This window comes from Rhopalosiphum maidis, chromosome 4 (genome assembly GCF_003676215.2).
Source record: "Rhopalosiphum maidis isolate BTI-1 chromosome 4, ASM367621v3, whole genome shotgun sequence".
In the NCBI taxonomy this organism is placed as follows: Eukaryota; Metazoa; Arthropoda; class Insecta; order Hemiptera; family Aphididae; genus Rhopalosiphum; species Rhopalosiphum maidis.
This window is the reverse complement of record NC_040880.1, coordinates 11,682,576-11,704,659: the sequence shown is the minus strand read 5'-3', so window position 1 is coordinate 11,704,659 and position 22,084 is coordinate 11,682,576. Positions and strand designations below refer to the sequence as shown.

Sequence of the window (22,084 nt, the reverse complement as noted above, 5' to 3'; positions counted from 1 at the left end):
TTGTAAATTTTTTTTTTATATATTTATTCTTTTTTTTTCAGAAATGGAGTTCAACCGTACTCAATGGCTGATTAAATATTAAGATTTTTTCACTATTTATTAATTTATTTATAATATAATTATATTTATATTTATATATTTATTTATTTATTTATTTATTAAAATACATAATAATATATTGTATTTGAAGTCTGTACGACGATATTTTGTAGAATAAATTATTTTCTACGCTTACGGATTTGTTGTATTTTTTCTCATTTAAAACTCCAATGCATATCTACCGTTAAATTTTCATTAAGCTATATAATGTAATTAGATAACATATATGTTATTATTTACTCATTTTACCGTTTTTATGAAATTACGTTTTCACTTTATTAAAAACGTTATATTTGTTAAACTTAATACAATTATATTGTGTGTACATGAATAAAAAACGTGAATTGTAGATAATTGATAATATTATGTACCTATACGCGATGTTATTCATTACATATTAATATTAATAACGTCAACGTATAAATATGCACCGGCAGCAATAATACTATGTAGATGTACGGTTAATACGTCAGTGCACCACTGTGGCAGTTTTAAGTTGAAAAAAAAAAGTGGGAAACCAATTTATCAAAATCCCGTTATTTTGTTATCATTTTTCACCGGTTTATTAGATTATATTTAACCTAATTACTTACGCATATAAAGGTACGTACACATAATACGGACACAGTGTACTATTATTATTATTGTTGTTGTTGTCGTCATTATTTCAATCACTATATACAACGTATAATGAAAAACGAAATACCTAATAATATATAAATATTTTATTCAAATTTTAATAGTTTGAAAAAGTGGTATATTTTTTACCTTCTAAAAAAAAAAAACGCATAAACTAAATATTAAAATTTTGTTTTCAGAAAATAAATATTATTATGTTTTTGCACAAGAGTGGTGAGATAGATTATAAAATGTAAAATTTGGTAGGTACTCATCAGTCGTTCGAGGTAATACGCGTATTATATACATATACGAAAAGCAGTAGATTTCTCGAATTGTTTTGAGCGCGAGTAGGTACCAGTTGCTCTGTTTTATACGTAAAAAGTGAGCGTTAATTGCGATTCGAAATAATTAATATGTACACCATTTAAAATGAATACACTTGAATCGTTTTATTTATTCGATTGCTACGGTTACATCTCTGCGTCTATTGTGATATTGCGATAATAATAATAATAATATTTATGTAGGTATTTGGTGACGTAGTATACAGTCTACTAATATTTGCTTTAATTTTAATAGAGTTACACGATTTAGCGGCGACGGTTCGCGGGGCATCCTGCTGCACAATGTACGATGACGACTACTATACTGATTAGTGTTTATGGTATAGACGTGGTGCGACCTTTCCACCGACCGTGTGATATGATTCGACGGCCATCTCATCGGAATTGACAACGCGCCATAAACGTCAAAACGTCAGACAACGTCAAACACGACGATGATGATAATCATAATAATAATAATACGATGCTGTGGGATACTGTGTAGTATATTATTTATACGTATAGAGGTATACCTATATAGCCGTACTGTTATTATTGTAATCCGTGTCGCCGCCGTGCCCAGATCGGATCATCAAACGAGTGAATAATATGGACGTGCGAGCAATCGCCGAACAGCTCGTTAAAGACGTATAATAGTATTATGCAAATATATCATAAATTATAATGACGGAGAAATTCAATTACAAGACTTTAAGCGCAGCGTCATATCATGAATTATTATCGTGGTAGAAAATAGACTCATCGTAAACCGCAGACCGTACCCCCCATACACGATGTTTTGGACGCATCGGCCGAACACTCGATCGCGGTGATCGTTGATCGCATAATATTATTTCTAAAGAACATAGTAAATAATAAATAAAAATCCTTTTTTTATCCCCTTATACCTTATAGGTTCGTAACGACCAACTCGAGTTATTAACAAACTATTAAACAGTTGACTCTCCCTACAAGTCATTAATCTATACACTATAGTGTATTAAATCTTAAATGGACGCCGCACTCGCATGCCGTGTTGACGGAATAATAACTGGCAACGCATGGTATAAGTAATAGCATCCGAAATCGTACACGTTCAGTAAAAGACCCAATTTCAAAAGTATTCACGGGGACTTTAAATGTGTACGTCACTGGCATAGTCAGGATTATTTTTTTCAAGGGGAGGGGGCTGATCAATTTTTATAGAACACAATAATTTAAGATTTTTGACGCGATTTGTATAGGCCATTAAAAAATTAAAATAATTTTTAAATTTTCTTAATATTTCAGGGGGCTGCAGCCGGCCCCTCAGCCTCCCCATTGGCTACGTCGCTGGTGTACGTATATTATTATTTATTACATTTTAGTATACACGTAATGACATTTTCAAAATATTAAGATTCATTTTGAGGTTATGCATATATTTATATAACGTTTTACTGATGTTAAAATAAATTACACTGTCATATCAATATAAATGTATTATGATGAAAAAAATACTTGATAATATCATAGACTGACATACCGTCTCCGCAGACAAAATCGTTTTCGGTATACAACGATTAATCTTGGAATTCAATTATAACACATCCATTCCTGCAGTGACCTACTCGATGACGAGTTACCTACACTTCTTACACTCGACGGCTAGAGGTACCTTATTGCCTACTGCTGTGAAGCAGTGCGACTACCTACTTGTCCACTTTTCTTTCTTTTTTTTTTTTCACTCAACCAGCATCAGAATGACAGAATGTTAGTCGGATATGCACATTTGCATGTTGCATCGATAATATCTTTTGAATTCTAACGAACGGGAACGCATAGCGTCGGTCGAACACATATTTTTTGAGGATCGTCCAGTTTATCCCGAACTATGCCTGTGTACAGTACACATATAATAGTAGTTTATTTGAAAAATATCAGTGGCGCCGCGTGCGTGTATCCCGAGTAAAAAATTATTTATTTTTTATTATTTCATTGCACAGTATGTTTTTCGATATGCCGATATAATTATATGATTAATATTATGGATTATCTTCACAGTTCGCTTCGCGGGGATTGATCGATCCGAAACACCGCGGCGACGGCCTGCACGCCTCCCGATAACGTATAATATTACAAGTGCGAGTGGGCATGAGAGTGTATGACGACTAGGTATAATTTTGCTGGCTTCGCCGCGACATAGTAATGATTACTAATTAGTAATTAGTGATATCGTACAACGATATTCCATAGTATCTACCTACCGTGTTTATTATGTGTGCAGTTTGCACGTTAGCGATTACATACGTACAGTGATAATAATTTATATATTTTGTTATAACTTGTTAACGATATTAATGGGCGTCATCGTTATAAAACATAAGACCCTTTTAGACTTAGACCGTCGTGGTCGTCAACTCTTCACGCGTGTGCGCTGCACGCGCTAACGATTCGCACGTTATTCTTATTCCGCCGAGTATTTTGTATTCATAAAATATTCGTTATTACTATTTAGACGTGCATATAATTTGTTTATTGAGATATTTTATTTTTAAATTAGTGTTTTTTTTTAAACTAATTAATAATCAATAATGAATAATATACACTCTGCAAGTGTGCAACTGAAAAACTATTATTTTTAATGCCTTTCGGTTCACTGAATTTTGACGAAAAAAGTATTACTGTAGTAGGGACACACACTAATAACTATTAAGATTGGAAAATATGAATAACACACGTGTACGTTAAAAATTGAATTTTTGAAGATTGAATGGGGGGTTGTGTAAGCCGAGACAAATTCGTAGCCTTATAATTTTGAACGTATACATTAAATTGAAACTCACTTTACGCCATTGACAAACATAAATTTTAAATTATTATTTTCGGGTGATACATTCGGAGTTCAGGTACTGTATACGTGCATACAATAACAATGCTATGTAATATAATACAGTTTAATTTAATTAAATCCAATCATTTCACTAAATCATTCCTTTAGATAAGCATTATGGCACTGCGGGAAACAGTTTGAAAACAGCTGGTCTATGCTTATAATTTCGGTACTCCAAAATGAATTATTTATTTAAGAAAAGACTAAATAAAAAAAAAATATATTTACGATCGTAATTCATTTTTTACTCAATTTACTCACCGTCGATTTAAATACAACGCATTATATTATAATTTAAAATCTAATGCATGCCGATTGATCCGTTTACCTATTGTTATTTATTACTATATTAGACTTTATAGGTAATAGTATGTAAAAATACTTAGCTGCGAGTCATCGTGTCGTGTAATATATAATATACCTCCGACCAACACTTGTTACGATCAATATATTAACAGGGGCTCCATAAATTCCAACAAAAATCGCCTTTGTTGTTATGACACTCGAGATTATTAGAGTAGACTACATCCTGAAATTCTCAATAATTATAATAATATGCTATATCCGAAAAATATTTCTTAAGCTGATTAATAACAGATAATTACTGCTACTGTAGCATAATCTGGTCTATACGTATATGATTACAATAATTACATACAGAATTACGGTAGGTAATGTCCATGACTTTATTTTTATATCAATTCGCGTTTAATACTGATGTCGAAAACATCACTTAAAGTCAACAAATTTATAAACTTTTGCATCACCACGTATATATACACAATAAATGTGACGTTGGCATATTTTAAGGTTAATTTGAATTGAGTTTTCAGCGTTTTAAAATTTCGAGTGTCTACCTCCAAACTATCCAAAAGTATTTCTAGTACCTATATATACATATACTTACTTTTTAAACAAATATTTTTTTTTTACATAGCATTGCATTTTGGAATACCTAATGTTGCTCAAGTGTAACTTGAATTTAAAAGTTAAAGTTTTTACTCTTGTTAGTTTGTTTTTAACTTATTTTACGGATTTATGTGGTTAATTAAATTATTTTTAAACTATATTGATGTTTTTTTTACATAAACTCAAAGTTTTTTTTTACAACAAAAGTTCTTATAGCTTATGAATAATGTTTATCATAAGATTATAATATAAATAAATATTTTTTTAAGCAAAATTAATTTATATTTCATTAATATTGTATAATTTTTGCATAAGCCATTTTTTACTAGATAAATATATTATGATGAAAAGTTATCTTGTTCAAATATAGGCAATATAATATAATACCTATTATAATTTATAATATAGTGAAGACAAAAAAAAAAAAGGAAAATAAAGTCAATAGGTAGTAGCTATCAATAATAGCTGGTAGGACAAATATAGGTAGATATGGACGAGTGTCTATGGCCGCTGTTATTAATATTTGGTGTTGTAAAACTTCATAAGTTATAGGGTATATGTATATCTTGGTACTACATAAGTAGGTGCTTTGCTTAATTTCGTGTCACTGAAAATTTAAATAAGTAATTACATTTTTTATTTCAAATGGCTTATGTCTACTATAGTGTCACGTGTAACTGAAACGAAACAGTTGTGTTCACTGCACTGCTCCAGGTCAAATAAGCCGATAATTTGAAATCACCTCTAGGATATTTGAGACTTTGCCTAAAAAATCTCAAAGAAAGCCGCTTTCAAATATACCGTGTAATAACTACGTATATTATAATATGTAATGATAACACATATTATGTAATAAATTAATGAGTAATTTAAACGAGATATTTTACTGTATAAATATTTGTTATTTGTGCGTAATACGACTGAACCAAACATTTTACATTTTTAATTGCTGATAAAAAATACTAGAAATCATGTTAATTAAGACTAATCATTATGATAGATTCTAAAAATAATTTATTAAACATATTTGTTTTTAGTAATGGATAATTGAGTTCATATTATTGGATAGGTAACGCCATACCAGTAGTAGGTCACTATATATTACGAGAAAAAGTTGCCAGTTGGCTCACATTTTACTCAAAAAATGCGAAATGTCGCAAGATGAGAGAAAAATAAGATCTTAAAATAAAATTATTTGTAACTGGTTATAGCCGGTATAGGTGATGGACGATGGTGGTCGGTGATACACAAGTCAGAGACCATATTATATTATATAGACCTCGTGAAATGATAAATGTGGTTTTTTATTTGACATATATTAAGTAGAATATATTAGACAATAAACATAGAAATTATTCTCATATTTGGTCAAAAATTTTTGGAATTTATGTTTAAATAGTACTTAAATTAAAACTAATAATAAGTAATAAATAACTAGTAATATGAGTACAAAGATGTTTTATTTTCACGTTTCCGTACTTACTAGATGTTCTTAGTAATCAAAATAATATTATATATTATAGTAAAAACTAAAAATTAAAATACGAGTTACAAATTAGTTCACTGTAAATATTTGATATCATGAACAGGAAATAGGAAACGAATGTTATTGCCCTTAGTCGAACACCAGCATTAATGATACAAGTTTGGAGGATAAATATAATACGTAGTATACTATCAAGAAATTAATTTGTAATAAGTTGTCGTTTTGATGTTTTTGAACGATATTGTATAATAAAAATAAAAAAGTAGGCTTTACTATACATCTCTCATACTGAAAATAATAATGAATCGGCTTAGGTTTAATCACAGACCACAGTAATATTTTACATATTCCAACTTATATCTACACTTTATTGTTATTAAATCACAATACTTTAACTTTTCAGTCACACACTAGAAAATTGGAGCATATTGAGAAAGTCAGAAAAAAAATGAGATTACTTATTGCTTACACCAAATTTAAAATAACAATACAAACTATATAAACTACAACTCTGTCTTTTGACAAGGTTTACTACAAATTGAATTGAATACTCAATGACCAATATTCAATCTCTGTCATGATATCAGTAAGGATAGAAAAAAATTCACGGAATTATCAACTTGCCAAAACTAAAAAAATGTCTATTCATTGAAATAATCATATGTGTTTAATATGTAATACGATCTTTATGGCTTCATTACATTTATTTCTATATTTTATTACAGAATGACTACCGTTAGCAAACTTAAAGAAAACTGTAGATGTTAAACACGTATAATAATTGTACAAATTATGTTTCTGCTGAATTAGTTGACAATATCCAGGCTACATATACATTTTTAGCAAGACATCAATCAGACCAGCTAACATTATAATTCAGCAGATGATCATATCAAACGTGAACTATAATCCATAATTAGACTGAGAATTGGACATGGTAAATGTTGTATATTCAACCATTTATTACAAATAGGCATTGATGAAAAATCTAAAAATCTAATTATCATCTCAAATGATCTACGTTAATTTAAACAAATACGTGTCAAAATGAGAGAATAATAAATCTTTTAAAAGAATATTAATTTTTCTTCGCTAAAAATTGAATACATTTTGATAATAATAATATAATAACTATTTATTTTTAGACATTCTGATAATATTACTCCTAAAAATAGATACAAAATAAAATATATAAACTTTTGTCAAAGCACGGTGTAGAAGTAGGTGATGAACTCTTGTCATAATTTTTTTTTAATTAAATTGTAAATGCAAGCCTAATATCTATATTCTCAATTTATTAATAATAATGGGTAAACCATAATAAATTAAGGTTTTGATATTAATAATTTGTGACATTTGGGTACAGATAAACTAAGTTTTTAAACATATTAAAATTCCAAAATTGATCTAGATTTCAGTACTTTTATATTTATTTGATAGTTAATAACATGGAAATCAAAAATTTTAATCGTAGTGGTACACAGAACAAATAATTTGAATTAAAGTAACAAAATAAATAACTAATTTAAAAATAATATAAAATAATAATTAGTAATAATATATATAAAAAAAAAAATGGAATTCTTATAAAGATAAAAGGTTATATGAGGAGTATTGTAAAATTGTAATAGCTTAAAATGAATACTCAATGGTCTATTATGATGTATATATAATATACAGTGTTATCATTCATAAGTATATTATGCAAAATGTAAAATAAATCATAATGAATTAATTAATTTTCCACAATTTCAATTTTCAATTAATAAACATTTTTAACTGGTCCCAAATTAATTTATTTTATACATTTTGCTAATTAACAGTTACAATTTTGAAATAATTCGCATCAGATCTATGATCATAATAAGCTATTCAAGGTATAAAGGATAGTAATGTATTCTTAAATATATTAGACATTAATAAAGAAGAAATACAAATGTTCAATTAGTAATAAAAAATATAAATTAAAAATGCAATAAAACATCATTTATTTATGAAAGTAATGACTACATTCTTTTAAGTCATAAATATGGGGTTGAAAAATAAAAGTAACTATCTTTTTTACACAAGATATATCATTTATTTAGAAATTACAAGGTTAAAATAAAAAGAAAAAAAATGAATATCGTACAAAAAAAAAAACACATGACTATATAATAAATATCATGCGTCTAGTAGTCCAACAACATTTTATAAAGAAACTCAGTAAAAAATAACATTAAAATTCTGATTTTTTTAGACATAACAAATATTACAAAAATGATACTATAGGTTTTGTTGCTTTTGTACATATTTCATATAATTTCTATATACACAATATTTTATACTCTAAACCACTGGAAAATGCATTTATGTCAGTTATACATGATAAATAATTGAGAATAATAATAAGCACACAGTGCTTATTTTTAAATCCATAAAGCTTAAGAGATAAATAAATAATTTTTTGATTACAGCCTAACTTAAAATAACCATGCTACTATTGAACTGTAACAATATTACATCACTTAGCTTATATTTTTACAATTCAGAATAAATTGCCAACGTTGTCCAATTTATCATGTAACTATAAGATATTCAAAATGAATGATGGTATTTTGTAGATTTATTTTTTTTATGTTAATTATAAACTATTACCATACACAGTAGCATATATTGTGGCAATGTCATTAGAGAGTAAAAAAAAAAAAATTATAGTGATATTAAAAGATACAGAAAGTAAGTAGCACCAAGCAACTTAATAGAAAATAAATTGTAAAATAATTAAAAAAAAAATTCACAATGAAAATTGGTTTGTATTAATTTACAATTAGAGAATTAATTAACTTATGGATTATTTAAATATATATATATATTATTTTTTTCTTTATAAAAATGATTAAGCTATAGATTACATGATTAGACTATAAAATTAGGCCATAAGTTTGTTCAACAGCATTAAAGGTCCCTAGTTAATATATAAATTTCTTATCATACTTTATATTACATAATTTAATTATTATGTGCGCTCTATTATTTTGCAGGAAGAACTTTTGTTTTTTGTTAGTTGTTATACACCAACAAAATGTGTATCGATTGGTGAACTGACAGTTATCAGTCTTGGACAATCCTCCATTTGGATTTAAAGTCCCTAAGTATTTCACAAATATATAAAATAAGCCTCAATTTTAAATGCCAGAAAAATAATTAATTTTAAGATATTATTAATGATATTTTTTTTATAATAGATATTACAATAATAAATTAAAACTTTACAGCCTAACCGTACAAAATTCACGATTGGAAAATTTAGATATTAAGATAATGAATTAACTCACCAGTGACAACATAGTCATGATTGTTAAATTATTGTGCATTTACGTTTTGGCTTAACTGGCAGTACAGGACATAAAACTGCTCTAATGGCTTCATCAAAAACAATTTTTAGACCTTTTTGAGTCAAAGCACTACATTCCAAGTATTTCACTGCTCCAATTTCTTTGGCCATTGATAAACCCTAAAAAATAAATAATTAATAAAATTATTAGATAAAAGTCAATTAATATAAATAATAAATATTTACCTGTGGATATGTAATAGCAGTTAACTTTTTTTCTTTCAGTTTATCAATTGTTTCTTTATCTTCTCGTAAATCAAGTTTTGTACCAACTAAAATAATTGGAGTACTTGGGCAATGATGTCGAACTTCAGGATACCACTAAAAATATGTAAACATTTAATTAAATATTTATTAAAGAGTAATTTTTAATATTAACTTACTTTTGCCCGCACATTTTCAAATGAAGCAGGATTTACTAATGAAAAACATATGAGAAACACATCCTGTTAAAAAAAGTAAAATTTCTGATTAAAGTAAAAATGTCAAAATAGTATTTATCATATTCTGTTAATTGTTAGAAAAATGATTATAAAAATAAACATACTGTTTGTGGATATGAAAGAGGCCTAAGCCTATCATAATCTTCTTGACCAGCAGTATCCCATAATCCTAAGTTTATAGGTTTTCCATCAACCATGACATTGGCTGAATAGTTGTCAAATCTAAAATAAAATAAAATAAATTTAATGCATTAAATTTAAAATTATATTTTACACTATAATGAATTTAAGATTGAAGATTAATCAATATAATGTTTTTTAAAAGAATTTTTATTAAATAATAGTAAATACAAGCAATAAATAGAAAGTATATGATTTGAATAATTAATATAATTTAGAATTTAAATGTTACCATAAATTATAATTTTAAATAATAAAAACATGAGATAAGTAATTACAGTTGCTTAAGCATGTATCTTTATTAGTTTAACTATTATTATCAGGTATGTAATTAATTTTAGTTTTTAATATAATATAGTATATCTATATTGTAACCATATATAAATGTGTACTACAAAGAACAAACTTAGTATAAAATTATAAATCTTAATAAGTCATATATTTCCAGCATTTAAAATATTTAAAATAAATAATTTATTAAATATAACCAATTTAATTAAAATATTATCAATAATAACCATTTCCAAAACACAATAATAGTATTATTGGTATTACAGAAAAATTAATTAAGTGCAGTAATAAATTTACCTTATTGATAACGCATAAAATATTTAATAAGACACCTGTAGGATTAATTAAAGGTTTCAAATTACTTACACAGTAGGTATGTATTCTCCAGGAAATGCATTGCTTGTATAACTAATGAGTAAACATGTTTTACCAACCGCTCTGTAAAATGAACAAAATTCATACTAGATAAAAAAAGATCTATGTATATGTGTATATATTTAATTCTTAAAAAAATGTGCAATATTAACAAGCTATAGTTAAATATTAGTGTAAAAATCAAACAGGTGTGCAAAACATGTTTGACATAAAACACTGAATTTTGACGGATGAAAACAACTGAAATAACTGACAAAATATGTTTCTGAAAATATTGGGTAGTTAGGTAAGTAATGTTATGGAAGCATAATGTGAGTCATCTCTAATTGACGACAAAACCCAAAAAATGATTACAAGCTTGCGACTAGACTCAACTGTCTACATGTTCATATCAAAATCTACAATGCACAGAGATACAACGTAGTGTATGATGATGGTACTTGATAGTTACAGCACTTTAATAATTGAAAACGGTATTCTAGAGAAAGAAACCAAAAACTACAGAGATAACGGGGACTGGTAAACGTGAGACAGTTATTGGGCGTACTGACAAGAGTACTAGTTGACGTGAGAAATTATCTCTTTTTTACATAGACAACACAAACAAACACATACAATATATATATACACACAATAGGAGTATCGTTATGTAGCTACTAAGTTGTGAGACTTACCCGTCGCCGACTACAACACACTTGATGGCTTGCATTTTGCGCGGCCGACCCGAAACCGAACACTACCTACCGGGAAATCGCGGTGCACGTTGTCTGGTGATCGTTTAACATGTACAAATCGTTTTTATTGGCCGCCAAATAGTTTTTATTGATGTGGGAACCAAACATCGGAAAATATCAAAACTGGTGGCTGCCGTCGTCGTCGGACGTCGTGATTTCGGGGCTTAGCAAGTGCAAGGACATTCCAGTGATTCCACCCACGGTAAATAAAATAATTAAAAAAAAAACACAAAAAAAACCATTTTCCATGGAAGAAACGTCATGGCGAAAACGGTCGCCTGTCCGTTCGACTATCAGAATTTAAAACCCTAGCGTCCTGTCACTTTTGATCACTCAAATCCAAACCCTCCTTTCAATTAATATATTGTCTTTTAGTTTTATTTTTCTCGTTTTTTGACAGAGTGTGGTGAAAAATTTGGTAAAAATTTTGTCGATCAGCTGTTCAATCACACGGGCCAGCAGCGGCGAAAGTAAAAGTTGCCTCGCACATCTGTTATCAATTCTCTAATCAGCGATTACATATTTTCTCACGCCCGCGCGCTATAACCCGTTACCACCACCGCGATTAGGAATGTTATTGTTTTGAATTTGATATTCTTACAACGCAGCGTCCAGTGTCCTCGACGGCCGCTGTATCACAGTCCATACGTAACCATATTAATAACGTTAATGAAATGGTTTTAAGCGTTGTGTCGTTTAATTATAAGAATAACATTGATATCGTTGGTAACAATAAAAATTTTTCACTTTTTTTCAATTTGTTTACACAGAATCAGTGAATCACAATAATAATGATCTGCACCGATGTTGAACACCATTGAATTGTTACACAATTGGGTATGAATTGTACACACTCAAACAAGCAACAATATGTTTCGCTCAAAAAAATTGGTAAAACCGGAAAATCTCCACTCGTTAGAGTATCTCAAGTAATTCCTGTGGTGTACAATATCATTAGTATTCGCATTGAAACACCGTCGTTTATGTATAATTTTGTTTACAGATATATCTATACAGTATTAAGCAAAAATCAGAATGTTGTAGATACCAATCGCACTTTGTTAGTTGAATCGTTTAGGAGTATGGCTGAAATTTTGATTTGGGGAGATCAAAATAGTCCAGCAGTATTTGAGTAATTATTTATTTTACTATAGGAACTTATTCATAAATCTTTCATGTTAGCGTTCCTCAACTGTGGGTACGTAAAAAGGTAATAGGTAAAATAGATACCTAACCTAGATATGAGGGGTAAGAAATTTTTTGTATTTAAATTTTAAAATGGTTTGTTATTTTTGAAATATTTATTAATTGTTTGCACAAAAATTGGAATATAAAAATATTAAAAATATATAACAATTTAACATTTGGGGTTACATCAATCAGTGATGTCTGGTCAAGGGCTAGTGAATAAAAAAGTTAGAGAAACGCTGCTTTGTATTATAAATTTAATAATAACTACAGGTGGATAGTTTTTAGTTTAGACTACAGAATATTTAATTAATATGAATGTGCAATAAAATCATTTAAATAATTATCTACTAAGTATTTTTTTTATTATTATTATTATTCTCTATTTTTAATGACTAATAATTAGGTGGTTGAAATAGTTTTGTCATTTGAGAAAATTAGCTTATATTTTAATTTATTTAAACCTATAGTTGTTTTACAAACAAAATGAATGACACATAGTAGGCAATAACATCAAAACAATAATGATGACTTATTGATTACTTTTTAATATAAATGTTATAGTCATCATATTATCCAAATTAATAAATTCATATAATACAGTTTAAAATACCATATTTTATTTATCATAATAATTAGTGATCTTAATAGATACTCTTTTAAACTTAGAACCCTTAAAAGTATTTTAGAATAACAAATGGAAACTTAAATTCCTAACTTTTACCAAGAGGAAACAAATTAACAAATAGTGATCATCAAATTGTATGATATATTTTTAGTATTACATGACTATTCAAAGTTATGGTGCCTAGTCAAGCAGTTATAATAGAATATTGGTCATTTCATTATTTTTATCAAAATAAATTCACAGCTAAATTTGATATATTTACTAATAATATTAATAAATGTTATTTTAAATTGTATAAAGTTAAACAGCATATTTTATTATTATAAAATAATAGGTAATTCAATAGTTTTCTGGTAAAATTAAATATTTTTTATGATTGGCAAGGCCATAATACTGTACAACCTTCAAAATAAACTATGCTAATTAAGAAAAAAATATCAACTTAATAATAACATTGACTTCTAGACTATATTTAAAAGATATGAAACCTTAATAAGTTTTATTACTTTCTTATTATATCAATATTATTAATGAAAAATGAAGTCTCTGTCAGTCTTGTCATATATATTAAAATAAAACATCAGTTATAATTTAATATCTAAAAAATTTGTTAGTCTTGGTATGCTGTATTTTTTAATTGTCTATCGTATTAAATGAATATTTTAAAAGACAAAATCAAATACATCAAAGAATTTTTATACAGTATTTATATTATAATTTTTTTTATTATACATATATCGAAAAGATAATAATTTTTGTTATTTAATTAAATAATATATTATTATTATTAGTATTTTAATAAGTTTTGTCTGTTTTAAAGCAAATAGCATAAGTTGATATTTATTTAATATTGTGAGTTTTATTTTTAAAAACACACATCATTGTAAAATGAATACATTAATTACTCAGAATGTAAAATATAAGTTTAAAAAATGATTATTTTTATATTTATGGACAATTGTTGTACATATTTAGGTACTTTTTGGAAAATAATATGTTTAATTACTTTCTACATATCTTGAATCAGAAGTGTGGAAATTATGTCTGTGTTCAATTGCTTCAGACATTAAATATTATATTTGAAAACATTAAAAATAAGACTGCTTTATGTAAGTGTTTATTTTAAATCCATATATTTATTTTTAATCAACTATTAATATTTTTATTTTATTTCTAGATTATTTACTCAGCAATAACCATGTTAATAGCATAATCATAAATAAACTGGATTTTTCTGATGAGGATGTTTTAGCTTATTATATATCTTTTTTAAAAACATTATCTTTTAAACTTAATTTAAACACTATTCATTTTTTTTATAATGAGGTAATACAATGTATTTAAATGTTTTACCATTATTTAATTCAAATTCTTATTTATAACTTATAGGCAACCAATGATTTTCCACTATATACAGAAGCAATTAAGTTTTTCAACCATCCTGATTCTATGGTGCGTACATATGTTCGTACATTGACACTTAATGTTTACAGAGTTGAAGATGAAAGCATGTTACGATTTATCAGGGATAAAACATGTGCTCCATATTTTGGAAATTTAGTTTGGTTTATGGGTAAACATGTTTTAGAATTAGATGCTAGTGCAAGAGCTAAACCAATTGATGTTGATACTCAAAAAAATATTCAGTAATTTAATTTTTAATATTTAATACTTCATAAAGTTCACATAATAACAAATACTTTTTTGTTCTTAGAGATCAGTATAGAGTAAAACTTGCAGATCTTGTCAGTTCACATCTAGACGATTTACATTATTTGAATGATATTTTAAGCTCAAAAGTTGATATGTTAAATGAAGTACTTGTTGATCATTTAATGGATAAACTGTTTGTGCCTTATTATATTCATTCGTTAGCACCACCAGATAAATACATTATTGTTGAAACAGAAGAAGTAAATAAAAGTTTTAAATACCTAAGAGTATCAAATGTTATACATTCTATTAAAATGTCCAATAATTAATTTGTAATACTTATGTAGTTTGTAGATGCTGTTAAACAACAACCATTGATGAATAGTGATATTTGTTTATTTTTATTAACACAAGTTTTTTTAATTATTCATCAAACTAAATTAGTTACACCATTAGCTAAATATTTATTGGAAAGCAATTTTTCTGCAAAGAATCAAGTAGATATTAAACGTTTTATTATTAAAAATTGAATTGTTTTCTCTCATATTAAAATTTATTTATTTTTCTTAGATTACTGAAGAAACTAAATTACGAGATGAAGCATCAGTATTACCAGAAAAAGAAAATGAAGAAAAATCAGATATTGAATCAAGTGATGTTTTTGACCTGAAATCATTAGCGAGTATGAACATTACAGATGAAGAAAAAGAAATACTTTTATCTAAAAATGAAGGTATTTTTATACTAATTCTTTTCTTCTTTTTTTTTTCTTCGTCCTTTGCTTTCAGCTACATGAGATCAGTTGATAGTCATTCTTGTCCTACACTTTTTTAGGGTTTTGAAACCTACTTATTCCTTTAGTGTCAACAGCTATTTTCATATAATTTTCTATTCTACATTTTTTTGTCTTCTATAGTGTATCTCTTCCTCTCTTTCCTTCTACATTTATTTACCTTATCCAAATGAAAAATTTCGATTTGATTTTTTTTTATTTATTTGTTTAGCTGATTCTGTACATAGTCGCTGTTTAGAATCGATTTTCAGCCAATTGATAATTGAAAAATCTGACAGTTCTGCACTGTTTGGTATATGTTTATTGTTTGCTATATCAGAAAATTCAAGTCTTTCCAAAGAGTATTATGAAGGATTTTTAACTCCCATTAAAAGTGAAAATAGTTCTTCATTTGTTCATTATGATGAAAGAAATGAACTTATAGATAAGCTTGTTAACATAATTGCTGCTGTGTCAGAACCTGGTATGTGATTTACCATTTATTTAATTTATTAAATAAATTTATTACCTTTTATATTCTAGTATGTTATGTACGATCAGTAACATTAGAAATGGCCATAGCATTACTGAAAAAAATAACAATTCATGAGGAACAGGTATTTATATCCGACAGACATATTGCTGTTATTCTTAATACTAAAGAAAAGATTTTACCACTTCTTAGACAATTTTTTAAAGTAAGCATAATACTATTAAATATATTTATTTATAATTAAAATTATGATTAAAAATAGTTAAGTCTTATATTTTATAGAAAGAAGAAATGTTTTTAGAACTTTTTGAAGATGAATATAATGAGATGCATAGAGAGGTACTTAATGTTCAAAGACTTTTAAGTGATTCCACATTGTTACTTCCGCCTGCCCATTCTCCAATGACAGGAATACCACTTTCAAAACGTTTACCATGTGGGGATGTACGTACTACCATGATATTTTTATTTGAAAATAATTTAAATAATAATATTAGTATTTAAGTTTATTTATAATTCATTTAATCTTATTAGGTTAATTAATTATTTGAAGTTATTTTATCATTATAATAAACTTAAATACATTATTACAAGATTGCTTGTATAAACTACTTAAATTTAATATACTCTAAACAATATGTTTTATTATTTATTAGGTTGAAAGAACAAGGCATTTTATATGTGCTTTTCTTAATATACGTAAGTTATTAATGACTTTTGAAAGAAAAGAAGAAACACAATTACCTTTAGTTGACAGAACTAAGTGTTTTGTATTTGATACTCCGATTAACTTGAGTAAGGAATTTTAAATTATATTATATATTTTATATACAGGAAATTTAAAATTTACTAACTTTATATAAAAAAAAAAAAATGTTCATATTCTCTAGTCAAAATAAAACAATAATTTTTAGTTTTTACATTACAACATACATTTTTAATTTCAAATTCTAAAGCAGAATATTTTCTCGGGTATTTTAATACATAAAAATCAAAATTTTAGTGAGTAGTTTATGAATTATAATTTATAAGTATTTTAAGTTAGGTATATAGACTGGGCGGTTGTAAACTCTCCCGATGGTAAACTCTCCTGGGTTTACTCCAGTACTACCTGACAGAAACATATTAACTCTCCGGGTCTACTCCTGTATTACTTGACGGAAACATGTAAGCTCTTCTGGATCTTCAGTACTACTTATTTAATTTAATAAAAATCATAAAATAAATCTAAGACACAAAATTTATAATAAAATTAAGTTTTTTTTATAATATAAACACAGATTTAAAAAAAATCTATGGTATCTATTTCTAATCTAATATTTTTTGAGATATAGTTTTTATTATTTTTGTATTACAGTTTTTACTTGTTTTGTTTAATTTATTGCAACTTTGAATTTTAATATATATTTCAGTTTGAAAATGTTGATATGGGAGAGCTTACATATTTCCTACAGATATCCATAATGTTGACCTGGGAGAGTTTACCAGTAGACTAATATTTTGTAAAATATCCCTTTATCTCTCTGCTCTACTTGCTTTAGCTTTAAATTCTTGTATTATAACTCAATCACTCTTCTAAATTTATATTTTTATTTATCAAAATATTCCAAAAATATTTAGTTTCAGTATATAAAATTAAAAATGTATGTTCAAAAAGGTGAAAACTTAAAAACTATAACAACAAAAAATATTTTTTTCAAAAATATTAATGGTTTTTTAAACTATGAATGTTGTTTGATTAAATAAAGAATCACACAGTATTATTTTATATAAAAATTATTTTTCAATTTAGGCTAAAGTAAATGTATCTAATAAACTTTAGAGCATTAATTTTAGATTTTATTGGCTTTAACAACATGCTTATATACATAATGTATTAAAAATTAATTAACTAAATAATGTTTATATAACATAATATTTTAAAATAATTTGAGTTCAAACATAAATTTTAAAATAAATAAAATGTTTATGGATTTTTGTTAATATAAATAAATAATTGTTTAATGAATTTATAATTTTTAAATTAGTAAAAAACATTGTGAGTGGTAAAAATTTTGATTACATCTCACTAACTTAATACATACTCATAAATTTATTTGCTACCCAAAAATCTATATTAATATACTTTTTTTAAATTTTAGATGGTAATGATTTAATTACTTGCATGATAATTGCTGAAAATGGTGCAAAAACAAGACGTTATTTATCAATCATTAGTAGTCAATTAGTACTAGTTGAGCCACATAGTCGTTTCCTTGGTTGGGGTGTTTGCAAATTGTCTTGTTATCTTCATGACGCTGAAGTAAAAACTAAAATATTTTTTGATTGTTTAATATAAAAAATATTCTAATTAAACTATTAATATTTAGGTTACTAAAATTGATAACGAAACAAAAACTTTGCACATTACTATGCATGATACAAAATATAAACTTACAAACACAGTAAAATTAATTTTTGATGATCATATTCGATGTAATGCTGCAAGACAGAAGTAACATTCTTTTTTAATTTTTTTTAATATAAATATAGAATTTTTGTTTTTAATGGCCAATTTAATTATATTTAGATTATTGAATGGTCGTATTAAAGCAAGAAGAAAACAACTTAATCAAATTGCAAGTTTGTTAGAAATGACTAGCTGTGAAACAAATTATGCACCATGTAATAGTGCCTTAAAACAAAGTTGGTATATTTTTTATAAATCTAGAAATATTTTTTACTGATATTTTTTAACTTTTATTTAGAACATAATCTAAGGAGCCATTTCCCTGATGTTGCTGTGCATACATCTAATGTGATTATGCCATGTCCTATTTCTATGAGATCTACAAATAGTAAAGAAAAAAATAATTTTTAATTTTGTATAATTTTTAAAGTAAAAATGGTAATTATTTAGGTGATGAATGTAGTGCAGAATCGAATTGTAGTAGTGTTACACACTCCAGAGACCAGTCACCTTGCACAGTAAGCAAAAATAATCCAGAATGTTCCAACTCTCAAAAGGTATATTTATATTTTTATTATATGTACATAATATTATAATTTCAGTCTAAATAAATTATATTTAAAATATTTTTTCCTGATAGCATTCTGTAGTTCAAAGTCAAGAGAAAACAGATCCAAAGCGTAAAGGAAGAGTAGAAAATGTTTAAAATTTACAGATAAGCTTGGATGTTTTGCTGAGCCAAAAAACTAAGCAACATCAATGTTTCTCATTTTGAAATGAGTGTTATGACTAAATTGATAATGAGTAATGACTTAAGTATCAGTAAATTCATATAGTCTGGTGATTATTTTGTGATAAAATATTATTTCATTTTTGACATTGTTGATGTTTTTTGTTACCATTTTCTTGTTATTTATTTTACATAAATTGCTATACTAGGGATAAATACTCAAATTAAATAGTATTAATTGTTGTTAATTTGTTTTTTAACTGTATAACTACATTCGTATTTTATAATAAATGCTCAACATTTTAATACAATGTAAAAAAAAAAACCATGATCAGTTTTTATTTATTAAAGATTATTCAGGTTTAAGTAAAAAAAAAAAAAATAATAAAGTTGTTTTCTATAAAAAAAAAAAACCACTTATTTTTAGATCTTGTATAAATAAAAAATAAATTTATACCTCAGCAATAAAATACATAATGTACTGAAAAAATTTTTATGGTGAATCAATTAAAAATAATATATAGTATGGATATATAATAATTTTTATAAACATTTAATTGATTGTTATGTTAATTAATTATTATTCATATAATATTTAATCTTAACCATGGCTATAGATTATATATTAATGGTTAATTTTAACCATTAAATAAACATAGATACTATTATTATATTTTAGATAAAGTTATGTATCCCATGTATTAACATTAACTGCTGAAATAAAAAACCAAAAATTACACCAAACATGGTGTTAACAATTAAATTCATAAAATATTTTTAACATGTTAAATAAGCCCTGATGATAATTTTTAGAAGGAAAATAAAAAATATTAACATAAAGATTTAATACACTATTTAAAGTTAAGACCAGGTATTTAGTATTTAAAATTTATTTTATATTTTCAATTTGCGAATACTTCAATTCATTCATTTTTGTTTTTTCTATCTTACTAATACAAGGATTATCACGAATATAATATCTTAGATATTTATCTTGCCATATTTTTTCGCATTTAATACCTATTCTTGGCGAGCAAACAATTGTGTCTATTAATTTACTATTTTCATCTTCTTCTACCCACATTCCATCCCAAGAAGTCAGATCTTGTTTATTGCAAGATTTTATATCAATCGCAAAACTAATACATAACTTTGCAGGGCCGTTGCATAAATCTTTATTCTTCATTTGTGTTTTTGGACATTTTCTAAATTGTTTTCGTAGGGATGCCATGGTGTTCAAATTATCCAAAGGCTCTAATGCTCTTATCAAAACTGCAGCACCATCTCCTAACAAGACAAAACAGTTTTAATCTGAAACTGAAACTATGTTTGATAACTGAAAATACCTTTGCTTGAAATATTGAAGCAATGGTACATTCCGTACGTAAAATAAACATAAGCTGTTCCTGGTTTCATAAACATTGGTTCATTTCTTGGAGTGATTTTCCCTTTGAACGATTGGGAAGCTGCATCTTCATTGCCTAGATAGCTTTCAGTTTCAACAATCCTACCCCTAAGTATGGTATTATCATCTAATCGTCTGACAAGTATCTTGCCCAATAAACTCATGGCCATTTCTTCACACGGCGTATCATAAAACTGTGCATCCAATCGTTTCCTATATCGAACTGGCCCGGAACTGAAGTATTCCGATTCACACTGATCGTTTTCAGACATGGTTTAAAACTATTTCTTCTAATCAGTAAATACTAATGAGTGTTGTGTAAAAGTAATAGCTATAATCAATAATATTGCCTATTTACTTGATGATCTTGATGTATAGTGCACCTCATTCACTAAAGCATTTATTTTGTTTTGCTTTGACATAAAATAATAATTACTAGTTTATTTGATTTGTATACATTTAACGAGTAAAATAGTAGGTAATTAATTTGCATACAGTAGTGCAGATCTATTAATTGTTGATGAAACAGAAAAAAAATTTAAAAAATGTTCATCACAAACGAACAGGTAACGGCAATATGGCACAAACCACAAAGTCACAAGCCGACAAATACAAAACATGCAGATATCCTACGTCCGTTAAAAGTATTATCTTTATCACAGAATTATTTCTGTGCTATTATCAAACTTGATCTATTCGGTGCTATTATCATCGTGTGTTGGGGTGCCAAACCGCCAAATTTAAAAATAGGTTTGATTTTCATTCATTTGATTCAAATGATTTGAAAATTTGTTTATAGTTTTTATATAAGTATTGAATTTAAGTATTTATCTAGTACTATACACTTCTAATATAGGTATATTCAACACTCAAACTCGTTGCCTCGTTGGTCATCAACCATCATTAGTAAATTATTTATGTGAGGTCTTACAGTTTTGGTGTTTGACGACGTTTAACAGCGGCGTGACGACTGACTTATTGCGATTTGTGAGACGATACCTACTGTCTTACGCCAGGCCGTAGCCAGAAAAATATTTGGGGGGAGGGTTAGAGTATA

At 26.6% G+C, this 22,084-nt stretch overlaps 4 protein-coding genes across 8 annotated transcripts in view; 2 read left to right on the top strand and 2 right to left on the bottom strand.

Moving 5' to 3' along the window:
- LOC113550535 (acidic repeat-containing protein-like) overlaps positions 1–207 on the top strand; it is a 34,325-nt gene extending 34,118 nt beyond the window's left edge. For 2 of the 5 annotated variants that reach the window (XM_026952429.2, XM_026952431.2), the window contains exon 10: positions 42–206. Coding sequence is in view for 1 of the 5 variants with exons in the window: in XM_026952430.2 (XP_026808231.1) it covers position 42 (1 nt within the window). In the remaining 4 variants the exon portion in view is untranslated. Of the gene's footprint in view, positions 1–41 lie in introns of all 5 variants that reach the window. The other 3 variants (XM_026952430.2, XM_026952432.2, XM_026952433.2) reach the window with 3 other exon arrangements.
- An 8,257-nt stretch (positions 208–8,464) lies between these two features.
- On the bottom strand, positions 8,465–11,896 carry LOC113549643 (ras-related protein Rac1). Its single transcript, XM_026951039.1, has 7 exons — positions 11,650–11,896; positions 10,967–11,038; positions 10,234–10,351; positions 10,070–10,132; positions 9,873–10,007; positions 9,628–9,806; positions 8,465–9,440 (listed from the first exon to the last, which is right to left on the bottom strand). Exons 1-6 carry the CDS (start codon positions 11,682–11,684, stop codon positions 9,651–9,653), a joined length of 579 nt encoding a protein of 192 aa, XP_026806840.1. The 5' UTR covers positions 11,685–11,896; the 3' UTR covers positions 8,465–9,440; positions 9,628–9,650.
- A 288-nt stretch (positions 11,897–12,184) lies between these two features.
- Positions 12,185–19,907, top strand: LOC113554943 (protein CLEC16A homolog). The gene is made up of 18 exons (XM_026959050.1): positions 12,185–12,638; positions 12,713–12,841; positions 14,501–14,634; positions 14,703–14,851; positions 14,915–15,171; positions 15,240–15,438; positions 15,526–15,675; positions 15,749–15,911; positions 16,183–16,434; positions 16,494–16,648; positions 16,726–16,887; positions 17,100–17,238; positions 18,585–18,745; positions 18,813–18,937; positions 19,013–19,128; positions 19,191–19,280; positions 19,343–19,449; positions 19,533–19,907. The coding sequence occupies exons 1-18, from the start codon at positions 12,580–12,582 to the stop codon at positions 19,596–19,598; spliced, it is 2,613 nt and encodes an 870-aa protein (XP_026814851.1). The 5' UTR covers positions 12,185–12,579; the 3' UTR covers positions 19,599–19,907.
- Positions 19,908–20,496: 589 nt separating this feature from the next.
- On the bottom strand, positions 20,497–21,617 carry LOC113549283 (DNA-3-methyladenine glycosylase-like). Its single transcript, XM_026950510.1, has 3 exons — positions 21,386–21,617; positions 20,969–21,317; positions 20,497–20,909 (listed from the first exon to the last, which is right to left on the bottom strand). The coding sequence occupies exons 2-3, from the start codon at positions 21,297–21,299 to the stop codon at positions 20,512–20,514; spliced, it is 729 nt and encodes a 242-aa protein (XP_026806311.1). The 5' UTR covers positions 21,300–21,317; positions 21,386–21,617; the 3' UTR covers positions 20,497–20,511.
- Between the last annotated feature and the right edge of the window lie 467 nt (positions 21,618–22,084).